This window comes from Dermacentor silvarum, chromosome 5 (assembly GCF_013339745.2).
Source record: "Dermacentor silvarum isolate Dsil-2018 chromosome 5, BIME_Dsil_1.4, whole genome shotgun sequence".
NCBI classification, from domain to species: Eukaryota; Metazoa; Arthropoda; class Arachnida; order Ixodida; family Ixodidae; genus Dermacentor; species Dermacentor silvarum.
Window position 1 is genome coordinate 18748675 of NC_051158.1, and position 24381 is coordinate 18773055.

The window sequence follows — 24381 nt, forward strand, 5'->3', positions numbered from 1 at the left end:
CATTGTGAGTGCGTCTGTGCGTGCGTTTGTACCCGCCTACTGCTCTGCGTTATGGCTTTGCGTGAGGGCTTTCGACGTCTACTCTAGCTCCGGGATCATGTCAGCTAATCTGTAACGCGGAAACCCGGAAAAACATCGTCCTCGTCGCTTCTAAAAGCAGTCGGAGGACACAGCTCCGAAAAACCTCGATGCATCCGTGATCCGGAGCGTAGAGCGGCAGTCAGTGGTAAAATGGCGGATCAGCAACGCGGGATTTCACGGATAAATCCCCGTAAGTACGGCTTGCTGAGCTGATTTCAGGAGTTGTTCGCGCGCACGAGTTATTCGCTGCGAAGGTTTGAGAAATTTAAACGAGTGCTCGACAGTGTAATGAAGCTGACCTGCGTTTCTGGTATTGTTTTGCTTTTCGTTGAGGGCCGTAACGTCTTTGCAACGAATGCGTCGAATATCGCGGCTTGCACGCATACGGTTATGTATATTTTTAACTTTCGAAGAAAACAAGGCGATCATCTTAAAGTGATCGAATTAATGTTACGTACTTCTCCCCGCGGGAATTGATGTAGGGTTTTGTGAAATGTGTTGAGTGCGAAGCAGGACGGAGAGAGATTTTTCAGATCGTATGTGTGTGGGTGAAGCTTTTGGCCGTTTTCGATTACCGGAGTGCAGCGTGTTATCAAGTATCTTTGTGCTCGCATTTCCAGCTCGTGATGTACACGGTCGTTCGACGACGAGAGAACAGCTGAGGCTCACTTTCGGAAACGGTTCCAAGAAACATCTAGGGAATGCCAGCAAGCTCCCGTCCAGTATACCTGGTTTCAACTACCCCGTGCGAACGTGAGTAGCAGAAGGAAGCCTTTGGACGACTTTCCCAGGGAATCCGTTGGCGTACTTTCCTTGTTGCATAATAATTAGCAGTCAGTGTACACGATTAACGTTGTACGCATCGTGTACTCCCCTCTAGTCCATATCCCATTCAAATCGTAGCTCAGGGGTGCTGAATATTATGGCTCTTTATGTGGTGCTGCCAAGTTCACAGCGTTACCGCAAATCCTGATGAGACGGCAAAGCAGCCACATAGGCTTGTTTGACATTGTGGGGAGCATATCAACTCAATTCCACCGTCTGGAATAAGAAAACACGTTTCAGTGAACACTCTAGCCTCACTAAACTAGCAACATACGTGAACCGGAACTGTACTACTGTTGACTCGTGATAAATGAAATTCCAGTTAGTTCAAACAAATATTGCCCTACCACTTCCCACTGTTTTCAGTGCATTTTGAAGCCGCAAAAGACGCTGCACATGCGAACGCTCATTAGTTAGAAAAAGCGTCCCAGGCTAGTTGACAAATCAAAGAGCGCTTTAATTTCATGAATTCACATATTTTGGCTTCCCAGAGAAAAGCGAAATAGCCAAAAAGAGGACAGTGGCACTGCGTCTAGTCGGAACATGGTAATGTATCATATTTAGGCTGCTTTGTTTGTTGGCGTTGCTCAGTTTATGCAAGATACCACCATGGACCAAGTTGCGTGTTTGCAGTTCGGGTATCCGGGACTGCCCCTTCTTGCTTCTTTTACAAAACATAGATCTGATCTTTGCATACCATATCATTTAACGTTGTGCAGAAGTAAGCACAGAAATGTGCTTGTAACATACGTGCCCGTTCATATTAGAATTATTTGTTTCGGACCATTCACCTTCAGATAATTCGAACTTCCGATGTGTAATTTGTACAGAAATTCTGCAAATTGGTAACATAAAAAAAATGAAGGTGCCAAGTCTACAGCCTTACAACTCCGTAATAATAGTCATCACAAGTCAGTGAACTGTGTTCAGTACAACATCTAAGTAAATCAAAATTGATTTGTAACACATCACTCGTCAATTGTAGGTGTCATTTGAGAAGACATTTGTAAAACTTGTGTGAACAAAGTAATGAATGCATTACATGCATTATCTGCTTCAGAGGCTGCAATAGATTCAGTTTGCAGTAATGTTGTCTTTGTTTTTGGTGCAATGTTAGAAGGTTGGGTAAACTTGGTGCTGTGTTTTTTTTTTTTTTTTTTTTTCCATCGATGTTTGGTACTCCTGTGAAAGAATTTGAGGGTCTAGCAAAACACTGGCTTACAACATTTGCTAGAATTTAAGCTTCTTACTTAATGTTACAAATTTAATTCAAATCAGCTTTATGGTTCCTTAGTGGAAGTGCATCTGCATTTGACATGTAGGTGAATAGGGAAGTCAGAGTTATCCCTGAGCTGAATTTTTTTCCTTATTTATGCTGTTGTGACATTATTTAGAGTATTTTTGAAATGTCAACCACAAACCATGGTATCTGCCTAACTTTGCACATCACAGCAGCAACCACACTGCATGCTGCTGTTCACAGCTACGCAGTGGGCATACCTGCAAACTCCCGAATGTTCTGTAATGTTTACGAATTCGGGCTTGTTTTAAAACTTTTACAATGGTTGTTCTATGAGTTGCAGAGCAGTATAAAAAAATTGATGGGAAATTCTTTATAATTTGTCCTTAGTTGAAGCAGGAAAAAATTATTCTGTGAGGCAAAGCAGGCAGAACTGGATTGATGAAATTGTGTAGGAAGAATTAAGTGGGAGAACTTGCCATCAACAACTTTATGGCACCAGTATACTATAATAAGATTAAGTTTTATTATGCTACAGGCAGAGGGCATCCTATATGCCTGAAGCATAGAGTAGGAATCACATGAATAAAAACTAAATGATATTACCTTTAAAGCCTGGTTCTGTATGATCTGCATGTTGCTGCAACTGTTCACAGCCACAACGCTAAACTTCATTTTCTCACACAGTGAACGGGTATGGTTGCCACCAAAAATTCACTCATCAGGAAAGCTCAAGATATCACCTGAAGAGGTGAGTACTACATACCAACCAGCTTTGACTATTTTATCGCAAAATGCAGCATTTTTAGAGCTTGTTTATGATTGTTGTAGTGATGCAATAATTTGACTAACTTTTATTTGTGTTTAGTTTACAGTGAAATTGCTTTTTAAGGAACGCAAATACAGTCACTGACCAAATTTGTTCTGTGGAATGAGTGTATCTGATGGATGAATGTATGTATGATGGCACATAGCTTTGATAGACTGCACAAGAGAAACAGAAGAGTGAATGAAGTGGTCGACTTCCAACAATTTATTTTATTTTCTGAAATCACTGCCACCAAAACTATAAGCCATGTTTTACCAACAAACCCCATCCTACACTCCTCTGTATTATGACAGTTGAAGTTCTTGCTGCCTTTACATAAATATTTTATGAATAAATTTCGTCAATACATATATGCTGTTGTCTGTGGCACAAATCACTCTATCAGTGACTCTAGAGCAGGTAATATGTTCAGAGCATCCCTAGAAAAGTTCAGCATTCTTTTTTTGACAAGTAGTCATCTTGTGTAATAACACAAGACAGCAACAGTTTGTAGTGTTTTCCAGCAAATTTTTGCATTTTATTGGCTTTGACTGTAGTATTTTTCAAATTTTAAAGTTCGCATTTCTGGTCACATTTACCAGAAATGCGAACTCATGTGATGAGTAGGGCTCATGTGATCATTGCTGTCTTGAGCAAATCACATGAGCACATTGGTAATGGTGTAAGAAAATAAAGTTTGCTTTTTTTGCTAAGACTTGGTCCTCGTTGCAGGAGTATGATTTCACCGCCGAGGATCTGATGGACCTTGGTGAGATTGGCAGAGGTGCATTCGGCACGGTCAACAAGATGGTCCACCAGAAAAGCAACCTGGAAATGGCTGTCAAGGTTAGCTTGGTGCTTTGTGTACCTTTCGAAGCAACCCTTTCTTTTCCAGAATCCTATGTATAATTGAGGATAATGTCTGTGCTGATTAACTGCAGCGATATTATGTTACCGATCCTTTTTGATTCGGGTCTGTGTTGGCATAACTGTTTCAAATGTTGTATGTTCGTTTTGTGTGGACAAAGCTTGCTCATTTATTTCTTGCTTGTAGCTGTAATAAATTTTGTACTTTCAGCTACAGTTAACTCCTGTTAATTCAGCTCTCATGGGGCTGCAAAATTTAGTTGAATTATCCGAAAGGTCAAATTAACAAATGAAGGCAAAATGCCAAACTACATCATGCATGGGGGCCTGACATGACTTCAAACAAGCAGGAACGGATGGCGTCAGCCTCTAATACTTTAAACCTCGATATAATTAACTCGGTAAAATCTGTAATTTGCTTCGTTATATCGAAATTTTGTTATACTGAAGTTAAATCTTTTTCAAATAATACAGTCACCGATGGATTTTTCTTACACTGAAGGGGCCACAAAGTTTTCCATATCATTGGGCAATTGGAAAAAGCAAATATGAATGAGGAAAAAAAATAGTTATGTTGAACTTGAGAATTGGCGACAAAAGATACGGTTTCAAGACCTGTTGACGATAGCTTCACATCGGTGGTACGCAGTGAAGCTAGCCACGCTTTCAAGTCCACTTCGCTCCTGCGGCTGATATTGTTGCCTCCAGTGGGATGACGTAATCATGAAAAGCGCTGACAGCGGGAGCCGAATGCTTTGTCTGCCTCTCGCTTCAACATATCTCCAAAACTCGGAAGTTACGCAACCTCCAGCGCTTAATTCGCTGGAGGACAGTGCACAATGCCACACAATCTCAGGTTGCCCAGTCTTTCAACATATTGCCTCTAAAAACCTCCTCTGATTGCATGTGAATGCACACGCAAGCTGCGTATGCACTCGGCTACGCTGGGAGCCACAGCCGCGCAAGAGGTATTCTATGGACAAGAAGTTGTAAATAGGTAAATACTTTGTTATATCGAGGTTTAACTGTGCCGGTGTCGCACAACCACTTCCGATCACGGTTGAGAATTTTGATTTGGGTTGGGCTTGACTGCAGTCGAAAGTGGCCATGTGACACCCGTATAAAATATAATACGGCAGTAGCTCCGTCTGCTAAATTTCATGTGTTTTCAAACTTTTAGTAATTGTTGGGAGCACGCTTTCACATTCAAACGAAACAAGTTGGCTTTCCTAAACAGTGTATGTATTCATGTCGGGACTTTCCAGTATGTTCGAAGTACTTGGAAAGTAATACAGGAGTCGACAGTAGCTCTTTCAAAAGAGTTGTGTGTATGTCATGCTGCATGCACCAGTGCCCATTAGGCCACAAACGCAGGAATAAATGTGCCATGTCCACAGCAACAAGTTGTTTATGAAAGTGCGTGCCGCTTTCTCCCGTTCTTTTCTCGTGGCAGCTAGCACTTTGAGGTGCTGTTGGGACCACCTCCACGATCGGCCCACATTTTCCGGTCCTTTCTTCACAGCAGCTAGCGTTACGTAGATGTTGTGTGTCATTGTACTCCCTTTGGGATCAGCTGAGGGTGTAACGGAACAGGTTGTAACATTTAACATAAGTTATGCCATTGCTGCCATACTATTGTCGTCATCATCATCACGGTCTTCCTGCTGATATCACACATGCTCACCACATTGGTCCATCTGGTAAGATAGCCAGCTAGTACTACCTGCAAAACGCTTTGCATAACACAGATTCCCACAGTGCTTGGGAGTTGCATAATTCTTTAGCTTTGAGTCAAGAAATGTTTTCTGACAGTATCATCAGGGAATTGCAAATCCACTGAAATTATGTCACTGGGGGCTGAGCAAAGTGCCTGTTGGCTTGCTGTGTGTTCCATGACATGGTTGTTGCAGCGTATCCGTTCCACGGTTGATGAGAAGGAGCAGAAGCAGTTGCTGATGGATCTCGAGGTTGTGATGAAGAGCAACGACTGCCCCTACATTGTCCAGTTCTATGGGGCCATCTTCAAGGAGGTAGGACTTTTGCTCCTTTTTGGACAGCCTGGTTTAGTGTTGCTGCATGTGTGTATGCATTTGAGAGGGAGGGGGGGACACTTCTGGGACTATGGAGGACACTACCTCCGACATTGATGTCACATCACTGTTACAGTCGACTTCCATTAATTCGACGCTGACGGGACCGGCGAAATTGATCCAATTATCCAGCGGGTCGAATTAGACAAGTGCTATGCAGCAAAGCGTACGAATGCTGCAAGAGCGGTTTTTGACCCAGTTTTCTTAGGGGGAAGGAAAGCAAAAATGCACGCGTTAGAATTGCAGTGATGAAAGTGCTGCACCATTTTGCACCGAATTTGAAATGCTGATACATGCTGCACCAAACGGCTCCTTTTCGCTTAAATTGTGCCACGTCTGTGCCAAGGCGCTCATGAGCGACCTAACCTCCCACGTCCGCACGACATGCAGAATTGTAATAGTTCTGAAACTGAAACTCTGGCTATGGTATCCGTCTGGCCAAGCCAATTTTCAGTCCCACTGGTGGCACGTGTGTGGAAGTACGCGGATGTGGTACCTGTGGTGATGGTGGCACGCTCAACTTCCTTGTGGAGCACGGCTTGCGATGTATATAATATATTGAATATTGATGCAATGTAGCGCAAGTGCATGATTCCATGGCGTGCCGTTTCCTCTGCTGACAGCCATAGTGTTGGGTAACGATTTGTGTTGCCAACTCAGTAGCGCACCTGTCGTTCGTTCTGTCTGGATGCGCGCACCGCTATTTCCTTGTTTCTTCACTACCATCTTCTCCACATTTGCGGTGCTCCGTGATCGCCACTCCAGATCGTACGAAATAACCGAAATGTGGTCAAATTAGCCAGAGTTTAACTATGGAATACTGTATATATTTGCCAGTACCAGACGGTAAATCTGATTTTCCGAACAGAGATCGAATTAACGACATTTTAACAGCACATAATGTTTATATCTTATGAGTACAGTAGGAATCGTTTTTAAAAAGTGATTGTTGCCGAGTTATTATTGTATTAAAGCTATGAGGTATATGTGAGGTTGCGTGTCAGCTTGCACAATCGGAGCAGCCAAGAAAGACAAACTTTCCCAAGACCCACTGAAAGCAAAAGTGAATGAACAGTGAATTATATATATAAAGATTGATTCTGCTAAGATGCTTGCTAATGCTAAGATGCTTGCTAATCATTGGAGAAGGGATGAAGGCCAAAAAGTTTGACGATATTGAAAGTGGATGAGTACTTCTGAAGCAGGTGCAGGCAAAACTTGCAAACAGCCTTCACAAGCTTGAAGACTCAAAAAGAAAATGTAGTGGAGCCCAGAAGGACTGATCTCAGTTTATTGGCTTGCACATTACTGATTAAGTTACAGAGAACTGATTAAGTTGCATTAAGTATGATTAAGTTGCGTTTTTTCTTTTTTTCATACTAATATAAATAACCTCTTAATTTTTTAAAGCTCATGTGATATTTTTATTGTGATATTAAATCATATTTCTCTGTGATACTGTTGTCATATGCAAAAGAAAAACCATTCTGTATATCTTGAGAATCTCCTAAAGGTGCTAATTTTGGAATTTTAGTAAATTGAATCAGTGAAATATATGATCAATAATAAATGCAAATATTTTTAAAAGTATGTATTTCTATTTTTGTCGTATTAAATTCATGCACATTAGCTAACTGCACGTGAGCAACCAGTTACTGCTCCAAACTATGGTTTCCTTACTCCTCGCTATTTTCCCTACTCCAAAACCCCAAAAGCCACTTCCATCAGTGGGATTAGGTAAATACCATAATCAGACATAGTAAGCTACCGTTATTGCTTGAAAATCTTCCTAGGGAATGCCGAGTACACTCGAACGTCTTTATAATTAAGTTGAAAGGGCCAAGCCACCAGCCTGCGCAGCGCGCTGCACTAAGAGGGTGAAACGAATGTGCAGCCAGGGCGTGACCCCTGAGATTGGGCCAGAGAGATTTCTGAGGCCAGGCCCAGCTGCAGCTGCCTGCGCAGTGCACCTTAAAGAAAGAGAGAAGTGAATGCACTAGTCTTTAGCACCACCACGCGTAGCTGTGCAGCAAGGCGCAACTTGCACATGCTTGCGCATGATCCAAAAGATAGTGCCGGGAATATCTCGGAGGCCATGCCCAGCTGTGCCTGCCAGCACGCCACACAGTTGCAGTGAATGCACTTATGTTTCGCACCACCGCACGTAGCAGCGCAGCCAGGCACACACTAGAGAGAGAGGTCAGTAGAGAAGTGCAATAGTGAGCTGCTGCTTGTGTGGCGTCGAGAAAGACTGCTGTTGCTCGATGACGTATTTGACATGGGACGTGGGGACAGGGTTTGGCACTCTGCGGTGCACAAAGTGCCAAACCCTGCGGAAACCAGTGTACTCGACACGCAACGGTCGGGCATTTTTTGGTTTTGGAGACAAATCTTGTTTGTTATATCTATTGGCAGAACGATTTCACTTCGTTAAAACAAGGTTTTAAATGCAGTGAAACATTGTTAATACGATATTTAATACATCATTCATATGCATAATAAGCAATTCCGGTTTAAATATAGTCGTGATGAATCCCCTGCTGTGTCGCTATTGAACCTAAATGTATTGGCTGAACACTTAAGCTGTAGTCGCTTAATGCATGCCAAACGGTTAGTGCGTAGTATTTACTTCATTTTTGGTTCATACAAGCATGGAGTGGGTGAAATGTTGTGCGCGCAGATTGCAGATCGCGATATTGTAGCACACGAACCTTTCCCGGACTGCAGTCGCCACCGATAGTGACATCAAAACATGGTAGCCATGATGTGTTTCATGTTCCCATAGCTTCTAGCACTTCCATGTTGTCGTAGAAAAGAGAAACTTGAGCATAATTTTTTCCACCTATAAGTTGTCGTGTTTCATTTCATAGTGTTCACATTTGAATCTATTTTATCAAACCCCCGATGTGGGTGAAGTTCTGTGCGGCCTTTAGCCGAACGGTTCTTCGTAGACCACAGTGTAGCTTTAGTGCATGAAAAATTTATTCGCTCGTGCTGCTTCAACTAGTCTGCTAAAGCTCGGTTATCCACCTTATCTTTTTCCAAGTGACAGCGGTAGTTCTTAACCCTTTCAGACGCCAATGAAATCTGTTGACTGAAAACTTACTTTCACCGCATTTCTTGCATATTCAAAACCATAAAAAGCACACAGCTGCAGAATAGATTAAGAATTTTCAATTCTTTAGCGAGTTTTGTAAACCTTGCAGGACATGGACTTCATGCGAAAACTCCCTACAGGAACATTACATATGAGAACATCAACTATTTTATATCTAGTTTGCTTGAAAAGCACCCATCCAGGGACTTATGCGTGATGCAACACAAGGAGAAAAACAATGAAAGGAGTACACCCACTACATATAACAACATATTCACAACAATTGTCTACATTCCCACTCATCTTACTAAAAAATTTTGAACCCGTTTTTCAAACTTGCACCACGATTCCAATCAGAACAGTTTCAAGATGTATACGACACATTAGAAGTACCGTTACTTTCGTCAACGCTATTGCTGTTGACGCACTTTCTTGGTGTACACAATTGTGTACACGGCTTCTTAAAGGGTTAGAGTGTTCTGTTTTGTCCATTATAGGGTGACTGCTGGATCTGCATGGAGATAATGGACACGTCACTGGATAAATTCTACAAGTTTGTCTACGAAAAGCAGCACCAGCGCATACCCGAAGCTATCCTGGGAAAGATCACGGTTGCTGTAAGTGGTGTGTTTTCTCTTGGTGTAGCTTCTTCTGCTAAGAGGAAGCTAGGGCGTTGTCTTAACATGGATCAATTTCCTTTCTTTAACTCTGACTTTATAGCTGCGGCGTGCTTTTGTTTCGTTAATTGCTGTATATTAGATGTTAAAGGTGTGGAGCTATGGGAAATTGAGGGACAGTTCGTTGCCATCCTGTCTGGCTCACTAACCCAACACACTTTTTCTTAACGCAGACTGTAAAAGCCCTGAATTACCTCAAGGATAAGTTGAACATCATCCACAGAGGTAAGTGCCCGTTTTTAGCATCTTTGGCACGTAATGATGAATACTACAGTTGAACTGCATTATAACAAATTATTTCTTTCACGCTTTACTTGCAGTGAGTAAAATATGAAAAGGGCCGCATGATGTGCAACTGGGCACTGCAACACAGTGGCCCAAAAAGTTATGTGAATTCCCATGCGATTGACATGATCGATGCTAAACAAACAGCTCACAATCAGCAGAAGTCAACACTGACAGCTTGTCACTGCCAGGCCCGTAACGATGCTATTCACAGCATCGTTTCAGGAAAAAAAAAATGTGGCTGCATGTTTATTGTAGACTTGTACACACTGCCAATTTATTTAACAAATTTTCTTCGAGTGGTTTAGAGGCCATTTAAATGTTTTGTACGGGCTTTATTGCACCCTTTTTGTTCCTTGCAAGGTCCAAACTAATCTTGCTTCCTTTCTGTCTGAATGTCTACACAGATGTGAAGCCCAGTAACATTTTGCTGGACCGACGAGGCAACATCAAGCTCTGTGACTTCGGCATCAGCGGCCAGTTGGTGGATTCCATCGCCAAAACGCGAGATGCTGGCTGCCGGCCGTACATGGCGGTGAGTGGCATTGCTGAGCTCTTGGGTGTGTTGGGCCCAGAAATGTTTTTTGAGAAAGCAGAAGAAAAATAGAAATGCGAATGGCAAATGTATTGCAGCTTAATTAAAAAATGTTGGGATGGAAGGCTTCGAAGATGTTGGGCCCCTCTATGCCCGAAGCAGCTCCATGCTGCAATAGTTCCTGCCATTGTTGGTTTAACGAAATGATGGTTATTGAATGAGCTTGCATCTTAATCACGTGTTCACGAAATACACTGTAAAGAACTTTCATTTCACATTTCCTTGCATTTTGCTATTTATAAGTTTTGAAATATGTCAAGTGTGGAACAGTTTTCGAGCAAAGGATAAGTAAAATACCATAGCAAGAAACTAGCTGCATTATTTCTGTCTTACTGTGTATTTGTACTTTGAAATTACAGGTATAAATAAGGCTTGAAAATAATGTGAGAAAAGACAGGCACGAGTACATTTTTAAATTAATTTGTGGCCCCATTGACTCTTATTTGCAGCCTGAGCGTATAGATCCTTCCAGTGCCATTGGCTACGACGTCCGGTCTGATGTATGGAGCCTAGGAATAACCTTGGTAAGTTAGTCTTCTTCTTTTTTTAAAACTTTTTTATAATACTGTTTTGCACAGTTAAAATACAGTGTTATTACAGTGTGTCTTTTAAATACATCAGGATACTAGTTGCTGTGGAGAGAAAAAAAGAGCAAAACGAAAAGCGCTGTCACTAAATGCAGCTGCTGATAGCCCAGGTAATAGAGTGACTGCACCAGAAAAGCAATGGTCCTCTGTTCAATCCTATTTGAACAAAGTTGCCACCACATGAACACAGCACCAAACCACAACTTTGGTCGCTGACTACCAACAAAGGGGCCTGTACTATGTTTCATAATTAGCAGGCAACGCTGTGGAACCTAAGCAAATACTAGTGCAGTCTTAAAAAAGCCCACTCCACGTATTTTGCAGTGCAGTTGTTTCTGGTATGCGACACTTTCTGCGGACTAAATACATCACATATTGCAACTACAACTTGCAAACGTAAGGTCGCGTCATATCTCATATTTGTGCACCTTTGTCCTTCCAGCATGCGACATACTAAGTTTTGGCCGTGAGCACTAGTAGTGGGCAATGGGCGCAGAAACGTATCACTCAACTACTTCGGTGGTGAATAGGTTCGAGTCTGCATGTAACAATTTACATCGTTAATTTCATCATTAATTAATGTTACATCAAATTACCTGACGCATACCTACACCTTTCTTTCATATGTGGCACTCAATTTGTTGATCACAAGTGTGAGCAGTAGGAGCAGTCTCCGTAGCCTCTGTGGCCTCGCTTGCTATGTATGAAACGGAGCATAGTGGCCTCTGGAGGTACAGCTGTGACAAAAATTTGCAAAGCACCGATGGAGCGACTGACAACAACCCGTCAGGCCACTCTGGTATACCTCGACCTGTAGACCTCATTGGCACTCGAGCATGGGAACACACACTCTGGCTAGACTGACGGCCGTAGTTGCAGACTTCGAGTTTGTGTGTGGCTCCCTCTGTGTCAGAAAAAATTGGTCAGTGGACTGTGTTGAGCAAGGGTAGCTTGAAGTTGTACATTCTGGGCACACTTGTGCACTTTTGCCAGCAAGCCAATACACTGAACTTGGGAGATCACACCAGTCACATGGCACCACATTGGCAGTCATGTAGAAGTTGTGTGCGTAATTTGTTGATCCTGCATAATTTGTTGAACATGGCAGCTTTCCAACAGGCATCACACTTTATTTTTTACCAGAGACCATATTGCTTTTTTTTTTTTTATGATTCCATCATCGGTGTGTGCAAATATTGGATACAATGAACTCATTTTTGTGTCCCATGTAACATCATCATAACGAGGTTTTCCTGTACTCATACAGTGGAATCTCGTTGATACCATCTTAAACTGCCCCTAAACCACCCAGAGGTCGAAATTTAGTTGTGGTGTTGCAGTTGTGCATGAGTCTACAGCGAACAGGTAGCCGCGAGAGTTTTTCGAAGTGGTGCCGTAATAGCGGAGTTACACGCGTTTGATGATCGAAACACGGCCCTTGCTCGTTTTGCTCTTTCCTTCGCTACTCTCCTCGTCGGCTGGTCTCTCCTCCTCGCCGAGCGCTCCTCCAAATGTCACGTGACATACGTCATCGCCAAAGCGCTTCTCAAAACACTGTCCAGTTCTGGTTAAGGCACGTCCAGGCTAGCGGCAAATACACCGACGGAAAACCGGCCCCCAGTGCCGTAGAACGTCTGCTGCGCGAGAGGTGTTCAAAGTAGACAGCAGTTCGGCCGGCGCACCACCCACCGCATGACCGACGGGCCAATCAACGACCGCGAAGCTGTGCCCCTTCGCCACTGGCGACGCAAACATCGGCTGCAGCTTCTGTTCCAAGCAAAATAATTTCCCCTAGATAAAGTGACGCGTAAATTGTACATTTTATGAAAAACGATATCCACTGTCAAACGTGAAACACGAACGAGAGCTCCGATACGTGTCGAGCTCGGCTACTGACGGCAGACAACCAGCTCATCTGTGCTCGCATCGCAGCCGATGCCGACGCTAATATTAGCATATTTTCTTCTTTGTGTAGAATTATTGCGAAGAGCGACAACAACGGTAAGAAAATATTGCGGCTTATGTGCGTCAGCGATTCATTCCAAAGCGCTGTTAGCTTTAGCTTTGGAGTGAACCAGAGAAGGCCTAGCGACGATATCGGCGCCGTTGAGCGATCGACGGCGGTGACAGTGAGGCTGCCGCACAAATCGGCCCCGGTCTTATCCTCTATACGGCAAGAAAATATCGCCGTTCGTGAGCAAAACCGCCATCGAACGGCGGCCCGCGAATGGCAAACGGCATGCGGCGAGTTATCATGCCGGCAACGTGGACAGGCCTTAGCCGCGACTCAGCGCTTCTCAGCTATCCATTGTTGCTGCGGTGCTGGCCCGTGTTCATGCGAAGCGTGCCACCACTATAGACACTGTGTAGCACACACGTCTGGTGCCAACACTGTCGCACTCTGTTCGCGCAGCTTATCAGACCACTAAGCACGACTGTGTTGGAACGTGGCTGATTTGGCACTGCGTTGCGGGTTGTAATTACCGATTCGCAAGGGCGCACAAGCGAGCAACACGACGAGGAAGAACAGGCAGCGCGCGTACCTGCTAGCAGACAAACCGGAAGTCGTAGGTTCTTGTTCGACCAATAGGCATCGTCACCGCCGTTGACATCACCAAATGCACCCTGCTGACATCGTGACGACCGCTGGGGATACTGGAAAGGCCAGGAGAGGAGGACGGCATTGTTCTTTTTTATTTTGTGGTGCGCCCGCGGCGCGTAGTGTTGCAACATTTGGCATCGTTAATCGTGACGGCATTCTGAACTCGATGCGCATGTTTACTTGAAATGTTCAAAAAATATCTGAGGTGGTTTAGGGGCCCTTTAAGGGGTGTCAGAAAATAAAATGTATCATCCGAAAATCGTGCGAGTATTATCCAGAGCAAGCTCAAAAAAAGTATGGAAATGGGCATACTTGGTCATAAACCTAATAGCAAAGGTTCGTGTAGCGTTGAGGGATACTGCTCTGCATAACACACTATGCGAAGCAGCATCACTCTACCCCACACGAACCCCAGCCAACGCACTTTTATTCAGCAATGTTGAAATAGCTTGTAAACTTGTACTGAACTTACTTCTTTTCAATGTCCATAAAAAGGTTCTGGAAAAAAAAAAAAAAAGAAGCCACTGTTCTCTCAATAAACTGAGCAGCAGCACACCACCAGTCTGCATGGCCGCACTGCCGCAGCAGCCTTTAATAGCCTGCGGCGTGCCGCGTGCATTTTTCCTCCAATGTGGCTGGAGCTTAACACATTGTTCATGGGTCGTTGGAATGTTAGTTAAGCTAGTACACTGGAATATGAATCTATGAGCTTTAGAAATGCTACTAAAAGCCCACTTCTGCAGTCGTATTATCTAATTTCAGGTGAAAACACAATCGCAGTAACCGTGTAAAAATACATTGCTTCTATGAGACGTAGGCCTGGAAAAGGGGAAGAAATGTAAAGTATACCCAAAAACATAGTATGCAGAATCATATCAACGAGATTTCACTGTATCTCTCTCTTACATTAGCACATCAAGCCGTGATTGATTTAAAGCGTGAATGAGCAAGTGCAATTGGCCCATTTGCTAGCTCATAACTGCCATTTTTACTTAATTTTCGGCCCTCCTCTGTGCTGGTGTGCAGATTGAGGTGGCCACGGGGCGGTTCCCGTACCCAAAGTGGAACAGCGTCTTCGAGCAGCTGACCCAAGTTGTGCAGGGGGACCCGCCGCAGCTTAGCCCTAACGAGAACGGAAACTGCTTCACCGCCGAGTTCGTCGACTTTGTCAACACCTGGTAGGGGCTTCTCCTCTCAAACTTGCACCATGCTGCTGCCAGAAATATTTGCCTTTTCGACCTCTTTGGTGGTTCGAACATTTAGTAGAAATCTGGGTACCATGATAGAATGTTTCAATCGGGTGAGGGTCACTGAAATATCAAACATTTTTAATCTATAAGGAAGCTCTAGCACAGGACCAGTTTCAATGTCTCTGTTCAAGTGCATGTGAAATGTCATATATGTTGTGATTGGAGCACTCGTCCACTACAGAAAACAATGTCTCCCAAATCCGGCAATATCTGGCACTGTCTTGCTCACATTCAAACATTGCTGCTTCAGTCGTCCGAGCAACTGCCTCTGTTGTCGTTGCAGTCTCACCAAGACCGCCCACACGCGCCCCAAGTACAAGCAGCTTCTGGTGAGCCCTCACACCTGTTCACCCTGGCATGTACTATATCATATGTTTGCATGTATAACCCACACCAAAGGTTCGAGAATAATAATTCATTAATGAGGGTGAGGATCATACAAATATTTCGCTTTCTGATGATGCTGCTAGCTTAAGGCAAAATTTGTCTTTCCTTCAAAATACACCTGAAGGTGAAATTTGCCCTGTATTTCCACATTTTGTGTATTAGCATGAAGCCTAGAGCAGTGCTCCATACACTATAACGGTATCATTTTTTTTTTTTTTTTCATAGTTTCTTTGTCATTGTGTCTCCACGCTTTGGCTTAATATACCTCTTTCCTAGTTCACTAATGCACTTTGCCGCATTGCATAATTTCCGATCCAGCAGCTGTACCAGTAATTGCGGAAATGAAAGTGATTTACAACATACCATCTCTTGGGTATTTGCTCATTACTTCATAAACTGCATTTTACATTTCATAAGATGCACAAACTGTTCACATTAGCGGTGTTTAAAAATTGACTATGCCACTATTACTACCATTGAGCCTCATTATAACAAAGCCACATCTGACACGAAATACTATTTTTGCATGCTGATATTGGTGATTTTCTTTGTTATAGTATCTGTGGTACTTATATCAGGGTTTGATACATTATCTTGGCAAGCTGTCTTGCGGGAAAAATAGCCTTACCATTATGAAAAGAGTGTGGTGCACGTTTGCGGATTCCCGGCACTCTCCCTTCATTTATGTCTTTTTTTGGTGAAAAATGCGATTTAACTCCACTGCAGGATCACGACTTCATCAGGCGTGCCGAGCGGGACACTGTGGACGTTGCATTCTACATCAGCAACATTTTCAGCAAAATGAATGGCATGTCTCCCTGATGAGAGAGAGTCATCCCTGAGGGCTTCCCAAACACTTTTCATCAACTGCTCACGCGGTTCTTTTCCCGCCCGCACGCAGTCGTCGCTGCACGTCACCGACCGAGCAGGGTTGCCGAAGGGCCGGCTCTTTTTTTCTTCAGTATGATAGCATAAGCCTGTTGTGATGACGTCGATATACATGTCGGCATGACTCTGATGTTGCCAGTCATGAAACCTCTCTCTCGTTTGAGCACACTGATTGGGGCCTAGCTAATTTAAAGGAGTGGGTGATAGGTGGATTAGGAGACAGTACAAACACTAACTCACAATCGGTTGAGAGCTGTTGTCGGAACAAAGCTAGAAACTCTCTCGGCCTGTAGGCACCAGCGAAGGTGACCAACCAGGTAGCGTTGCATGAAGAAAAATGCAGTGGATCCCACGAGTTGGATTCTTTATACAGTGGCGCTTTGCGAGAGTGTATAAAAAGTCAAAACAAGAGTTTGTGTTTATTGAATGTCTGCACACAGTGACATGGCATTGAAGAAAGGCTAATGCAATGCCGCGGAAGCCAAGCTTTCTGTTTGTTTTTCCTCCTTTCCCCTGCAAGGCCATGCAAATGCAAATGCAAATGTGTGTGTCATCTAGCAGTATGCAAGGAACCCAGCAGCGCACGTGTCCTCCACTATGATTGGTTGGCCTATTCGGCTAGAGAACAGGCCACACTGCAGCAAGCACAGTCATGAAAACACGGCGAGATTCGCAAAGAAAAGCTTCACTTTTAGAAGATTAAAGGTCGGAGACACGTTGCATCTAATGGCCTCGAAGGCAGCTTCTTTTCATTGTCAACGCAAGTGCGGTGTGGGACACTTGTCTTTTTACCACGTGATGGCACTAGCATGCTGTATGCCCTAAGTTGCTTGGAGCATTCATGACATGTACAAGATATAAGAAGGGTGTCGTGGAAGCAAGCTGCCATCTGGCACCATTGACTATAACTGTGCTTGGTTGACATAGAAACTGCATGTCCCTAGGAATGTTTTTGATGCTATCAGGCCACACCACAGAGCAGAGTTCCTGCTCCCAAATGTTTCTTACACTCTCTGGTTGGAAGTTATTTCCTGCCCTACCCCTTTTGTTGTCTTTCTGTGCTGCCCTTCAGAATGTTCTCTTGTCAGTCACTGATTTCATTGCGGATCTCAACAGGTTGTGCCGATTGAGAGTTGCAGGCTATGTATACACAGCCACCTGTGGTTCATATTTTAACAACCTTGAAAGAATATTCAGCACTTCACATTGTTTTTGTTTTGTTTTTTTAACTCATCTTTTGCATCAAGATTGCGTTCTGTCAGGATTTTCATTGTCGTCAGGCACCAAACCAAGATCATTGACCTGCAGCATGCTTGATTCTCTGGTAGCAAGAGTAGCAAACGACGGCGGTTTTTCTTCTTTCCTGGTGAATCTGGCAAGCAAAAATTTCAAGTGCTTTATTGAACTGTATGATCGAAAAAAAATCAATCTCGCTGCAGAATTTAAGTGACAACCAAACAGTGAGTATGAAATTTTAAATTGATACGGTCAAAATAAAAATGCAGCTCACTATATAGCATAACATAAGCCTCTCAAGCAAGATTGAAACAAGCACAATGTGACTGTGAACAAAAGGACATTCTGGTGTTTAAAGAGCTTGGCAAAGCATTGAAACATAGTATTTCAAATATGCAAACATGAGTTCAGTGATTGGTGCACAAAGCAGTCTGTCGCTGTGGAAGAGGGACAACAAAGCTTCATGACTGGCAAAATCTGGAGCTATGAGATCTTGCAAAAAATCCAGAGTGTAGGTGCCGCAACTCTTCTCAGCAAAGTTCCTCGACACTACTACAGGCTACCAAGACAGCAGCCAAGAGCATTTGAATGCAGCTGCTTGCACTACCATCCATGCAACATGCTGATGTCTGTGCATTGAATGGCATGCCAGATGATGAAACGAGTTTTCAAGTCATTCTATTGTCGGAACACGCGGTTTTAGAATAAGTTGTTGATGAGGGTTCAAACTCAAGTCTTTCATTTCTAGATTTCTCTGTTTTTCTTATGGACTGCTTATTTTTATAACATTTTTTAAGCTAGTGGATGTTCCAGCTATATTATTTTTGTGGTTGTCTCTTGTGGTGAATGCAGCGCAAGCTGCAAGCGCTTTCTTTTTTTACACAAGTTAACTAAACTGTGTGCCTAATAGAGGCACTGACCAGTTTTGATGATTTTTGGCATACTTTGTTGGATCGACACTGGATGTTTAATCTGTTATGCTAACATTGTGAAGCAGAAAGGAAGTGGTAAGCAGCTTTGCTCAGATTTATTTTAATGCTGTTCGACTGAGCCAGTGAATGAGTAGCTGGTCCTCTGATTCCAAGCATGCTAGTATTTGCCAACTGGTCTGTGTCTACAAAATGAAAAGCGCAGCCATTATGTACATATTGTACATAGACATGCTCTTAATAGCTTTCCAGACTTTTCACATCCTGCAAGATTTTACAGAACTAATAACCCTTCCTTCTCCTGTTTCGATCCCAGTCTCAATTTTATGGATTAGGCTTAGGAGAAACTCGTGCCCTAGTTCTTGAGGCAGTCTTAGCACTTTGACCTTGAATTTGGAGGACAGTGTAACCGTTGCTAAATGTTCACAGGCACACACTAATGTTAGCTGTTTAAAGACGCAGTCACTCCTGTCTTCTCTTTTAATTGCAAGTCTGCATTCTCATTGACCGTGAGATTTCATCTGAACGAAAGGCAATTTTAAAATTCGATTTCTGAAAAAAAAGGACACTCAATTTTCATCTGTTGGTGCATGTATGTAGTCACCTTTGAAAGATGCCAGGAATTTGAAATGCTTTGTTCTAAAGATGGGTCATGGATTTTGTGGCCACCTTGCAGGTTTTTAAAATTTTGGTGTGCAAGCCAGAAAAAAATCTTTAAAGTCACTATAATTTGTCATGTGTTGTTGAAAGTAGCCTTTTCAAGAGCTTCATACATACTCAATTTTTTGCAATGTGTAGGGTTGCTGCAATTGTTCCAACAAAAAAAGAGAATGGCAGGCTCCGGATGATAATGCCAGGAAAATGCATGTCGATCAGAAATTTGTACAAGAGAATGGCAGGCTCCGGATGATAATGCCAGGAAAATGCATGTCGATCAGAAATTTGTACCAGCAATATCTGCAACAAACTGGCTGTACCGTTTGGGAGCCAACATATTTTGCATAATAGCCTCCTCTCCTGGCATTTACAGCGCTTGTGGTGTTGAACTCTTGAAAAGGGAGTGATAGCAATTTCAGTTGCAGCTGCATAATGGACTGTATGTTACTCAAGAGGCTTGCCATGTGCCCACATTACCACGTCGCACTGTAAACGACACTCGTGGTCATCTCCAAGCTGTGCTTGCGTACGTGACTCGGAGGTGCACACATACCATCGTGGTTTGACCTACGGATGTCATATTCGTTCTAGGCAGAGTCGTCTGAAACACTTTATTCTGCACCATTTCTTATTAGCATGTAGCTCTCACAACAACCACATGCAAAGTACGCCTGCAGAACTCGTGTTTACTGGGAACGGTGTTTGTGTCGTCCTTAGACAAGACCACCACCGCCAGCTCCCTTTTCCAAGCTCATATGGTGATGTTTTGTTTTACTGCAAACATGTTTTATCAAAGAAACGCAAAAATAAAGGAAAGATCTAGTCTGAGCTGTATTGTGTGATTTACTCGCAATATGCTTTTGAGTAGTGCAGCCCACAGTGAGCGAGAAGGAAACGGGGATCCAAGGGGCTTGATGTATTAGTTGTAAACACAACGAAGCCAAAGCAGGCTTTGGGGAAGTTAGTTTAATTAAAATGTAGAAATAATAAGGTTAAGTGGAGCAAAAATCTTGCCACTGAAGGGAGCTATACCCTCATCTTCACACACTGGTTATGTGACGTGACAGTGAGGAATGGGGTGCAAGAATATTCTGCCAATCGCCTTCCAGCAGGGCAGTTCACTGGGGTGGTTGTACTCCCTGACTGACATGTTGCACCGGTTGTGCCCCGGTGCCGCTCATTTATTCCTAAATAAACGCATCGCACCTGCACGGATTTGTTGTGAAAACAGTCGCACCCCTCAAAACGCGGCGCAGTTGTTTGGGTGAGGAAGCGACCAATAAGAGGCCGCGCTGGGCGCGAGGAGAGGCGATGGGTATTGGGGGTGAGGACCATGGAGGAAGGAAAATATAGGAGGGAGCATACCGCAACGCGATTGTCGCCGACTGTGGTGGCCCAACACGTGATGAAAACGTCAGAGCGCGCGGTACGTTGTAGTACTCCCGGCTATTTTTTTTTTTTCCGATAACCATTAGAAACTCTTAAACAAGAAAAAAAAAAGGAAAACTCTTGTCGCTTCCTGCATGTGTGCAGCTGCCGGCCGAGCGCTCACCGAATAATGACTACCAGGTGCCAAACGTCTCGGCAAATCTCGGATTATCCGTGATCTCGACGCAAGAGGTCACATGTTGGGCCACCACTGCTGGCTACACAAAGCGTTCACTTGCCAAGGCTGGCTGCGTGACTTAATGCTCCAGACGTTTTCACGAGGGCACTTCCGAGGGTGCGACTATTTTCACAAATCCGTGTAGGGGCGGGTCCTCGCCTCGATGACGTATCACCAGTTTTTTTTTTTTTTTTTTCCCTGTTTGGCGGCGCGGTCGGTGTGCGGCGCCTCAGTCCGGATCAGCTCATTCCACGTGAGCGAGAACTTGGCGCGCGTATCGTATTCGCGGCGTGCAACGATGAGCGAGCCTCATGACCGACAGAAGGTGATCGAAAAGTACCTCCAAGGGTTACATCATCATGAAGACGGCTACTCCCATGGCTACCTGAAGTCAGACGATAAGCTTAAACTTTTTGAGGTCCTTGGCTGCCGTCAACGAGAGGTATGCTGTGCGGACGTCAAGAGACCTGGGGTGCTATCTTGTACACGTTCCAAAATGGAACGGAGGCGGTCCGTTCCATAGAGCCGCACACGATTGGTCAATTTGATCGTCACGGTTCAGATTGACCAATCGTTTGCGGCTCACGGTTCAAATTGAGCAATCGTGTGCGGCTCGATGGAACGGACCACCTCCGTTCCATTTTGGAACGCGTACAAGATCGCGCCCCTGAACAAGCCGTCTAAATGTATCGACTGCTTAATGTTTCGCTCTGCGCGTAAATTTATCATTGAAAAACGCAGTGAAAAATTGGTCCAAGCTGCATGCGCTTACCATTTTTTTTTTTTTTCATGGAAATCCAATTCGCGCATGTCCATTTTTTCATCGCGCAAATTGGCGTAAGCACGTGCTGGAGATTGCTGCATGTGCCGAGCCAGCCCTTTTTTTTAGAGAATTGGGTGACCTGCCTGCGCCAACTTTGTAATGGGCCCTTTTAACAGAAGTTGTTTGTTCAGGTAGATGTATAACCTAGGCGTTTGCCGTCAGTTGTACCACGGCCGCTGGATTAAAAAAAAAAAAAAAAAAAGGTGCGGCCTGCCGCGTCGGGCGCGCTGCAATGGGAGCGGCCGTGACGTGACGGTCGTAGTTGCATTGTCGGCCGCTTGGCTGGGCCGAACGGCGCTAGTCATCGGCGATGGAAGGTGTCTGCTTGCACGCGCGACGGCGTTCAAAGCGCGTTCCTGACGCATTTGCTATTGATACCTTTTCGCGGAGATCCCGTGGGCGCTGCCATGTTTGATCACGTGGTGACGCGTCCATTGCTTGCCTCAACTGCCTCCTTGTATACAATGGAAGTGTATGACGCCGGCGCGGCTTAGAAAACCTCTGTTTTCGGAGAAATCGTAGACGGTGACTAGGTGGACGACACGAAGCTTTGATCACAGCTTCAGAGAACATGCAAAAGCGCTTTCGGAGCTGATTAAGCTATGTCCACACGGCGCAAGCAGCGTATATGGTGCTTGTTCTAAAAGCGGGGCTAAACGTGTATTCCAAGCTATCCAAGCTTTCCGATTATGAATTCAGTCAGGATTAGTGTGTTTTACTCTTTGTTCTTTATTCGGCAAATATATAGATGCAGTGGCTTGTACGTTTCTGACTCAGTGAAGTTCCTCGGTGCGGCCGCTATTTGATTATTTTCTGCCTAATCGCTCGCGGGTGTGCTCAGTTCTGATAAATTTGTTCTTGCAGCGCACAAGGCTTGCAACGTAGCTGTTTTGTACATTGTAACACCTTGTAGCAAATATATATCACGGCTAGTAACTCGCTTACTCTTGTGGACCGTCACGAAATATTCAGCTTCGACCATTCGTGCGCCATAGGTGTAGTCCGTAATTTATTGTGCGTATACAGTGCGCATATATTCAAGTGTGCGCCCATTCACTTATTCTTGATACGTCGGCGATAGAGTGGGCGAAACTTTTCCTGCCATTTGGGACAGATGTGTATACACAACGTGCGCGAAACCTACTATGACAGGAAGCGCGCTACTCCCTTTGTCATTGTTTAACGAGTGGTACTCACTCTTGCCGACGTTCTGGGGATGAAGCCCTTTCTTTGAAGGTTAGCGATACAAGGCTGATGGATGAGCAAATTTCTGTATCCTCGAGGAAAGATGTACATCACGAAGTACCGGTAACACGTTCGGACAGTTGCAGCAGCGGTCCGCGAACTTGGCCACACAAATTCATTCTATTCCTTAACATGCCAGTCACTATTTTTGCAGCCAACTACTGCACACGTCTTCAATCAACATGATTCAATCTAGCATGATTGGAGCACAGTGTGTTAGCGAAAACTCAGTTGCATTTCCGACAGCTGATCGCACAGAAGCAAGGTAGAAGCAGTAATGGTTTCGTATTCGTGCGCGGTCGCTGAGGAGAGGTATGGCGCGCCGCCGTGAGCGCCATCTCGTTTCTCTAAAATAAACTGCTCCGCGAAAAGGGTCAATACCGATGCCAGACAACCATAGGTCGGCGCACTCACTCATGAGTGCACTCACTCACACTCATTTCAAAGGCGTGAGTGCGAGTGAGTGTGAGTGGAGGTGAGTGCGAGCGCGAGTGAGTGCCAGTGAGTGTGAGTGGAGGTGAGTGCGAGTGAGTGCCAGTGAGTGTGAGTGCAGGTGAGTGCGAGTGAGTGCCATTGAGTGTCAGTGCCGGTGAGTGCGAGTGCCACTGAGTGTGAGTGGGGGTGAGTGCGAGTGACTGGAGGTGAGTGTGGGTGAGTGCGAGTGAGTGTGAGTGGAGGTGAGTGCGAGTGAGTGTGAGTGGAGGTGAGTGCCACTGAGTGTGAGTGGAGGTGAACGTGAGTGCTGTGCGTGTGAGTGGAGGTGAGTGTCAACGTGAGTGCTGTGAGTGGAGGTGACTGTGAGTGCGAGTGAGTGCCACTGAGTGCCGCTGAATGTGAGTGCGAATGAGTGCGAGTGAGTGCCGCTGAATGTGAGTGAGTGTGAGTGGAGGTGAGTGCGAGTGAGTGTGGGGCCTGGAAAAAATTATGGTGAGTGAGTGTTCTCCCACACTGCCGACCTATGCAAACAACAGCCCCCGACGTGTGGCGCCGCGGCGGATCACATCGTTTTCGATGCACGCGGCAGGCCGCACCTTTTTTTTATCCGGCGGCCGTGGTTGTACGCTGGAAAACCTTGCCGAGCGATGACGTCACGTGCATCGCCCAGCACACAGTTGGTGCGAGACGATGCTAGGCGACGCACGTGACGTCATCGCTCAGCGAGGTTACCACCCTCGCCATATGCACGCGCCGCGGATGTAACACGACTGCACAGGATAAAAGCTCCGTGTCACCGCGACGACAGTACGCCTCGCCGTGATCAGGGGACGGCCGAAGAAAGTGCTGTGCCGAAACCCGAGAGAAGGTTAAGACCACTTTACAAGCACCAATTGCTGGTGTACCTCTGAGCCTGGCTCCTGCATAAGTTCTGAAATTGCCAATCAAATACTATCAATGTTTCGGTGCAGGGATGCTATTCTGCACATTGTAACACAGTGATGAATTAGTTATCTTGCTATCAGTGATTGGCTCACAAAGTGACCAGGCCTTCTCCGATTGGCAACATAAAAGAAATCCAGGCGTTCGTTCTACTAAGCTTCTGTCATTTCTAAACTGATTCAGCACTGTGGAAGGGAACCCGTATGCAATACACCAAGCAGCACAGCAA

General features: G+C 44.7%; 1 protein-coding gene across 1 annotated transcript; it reads left to right on the top strand.

Moving 5' to 3' along the window:
* Positions 1–19929, top strand: LOC119452980 (dual specificity mitogen-activated protein kinase kinase 4). Its single transcript, XM_037714945.2, has 12 exons — positions 1–271; positions 702–834; positions 2834–2897; positions 3687–3800; positions 5732–5851; positions 9506–9625; positions 9859–9910; positions 10378–10505; positions 11015–11089; positions 14781–14932; positions 15288–15333; positions 16118–19929. The coding sequence occupies exons 1-12, from the start codon at positions 232–234 to the stop codon at positions 16211–16213; spliced, it is 1140 nt and encodes a 379-aa protein (XP_037570873.1). The 5' UTR covers positions 1–231; the 3' UTR covers positions 16214–19929.
* Positions 19930–24381: the final 4452 nt, after the last annotated feature.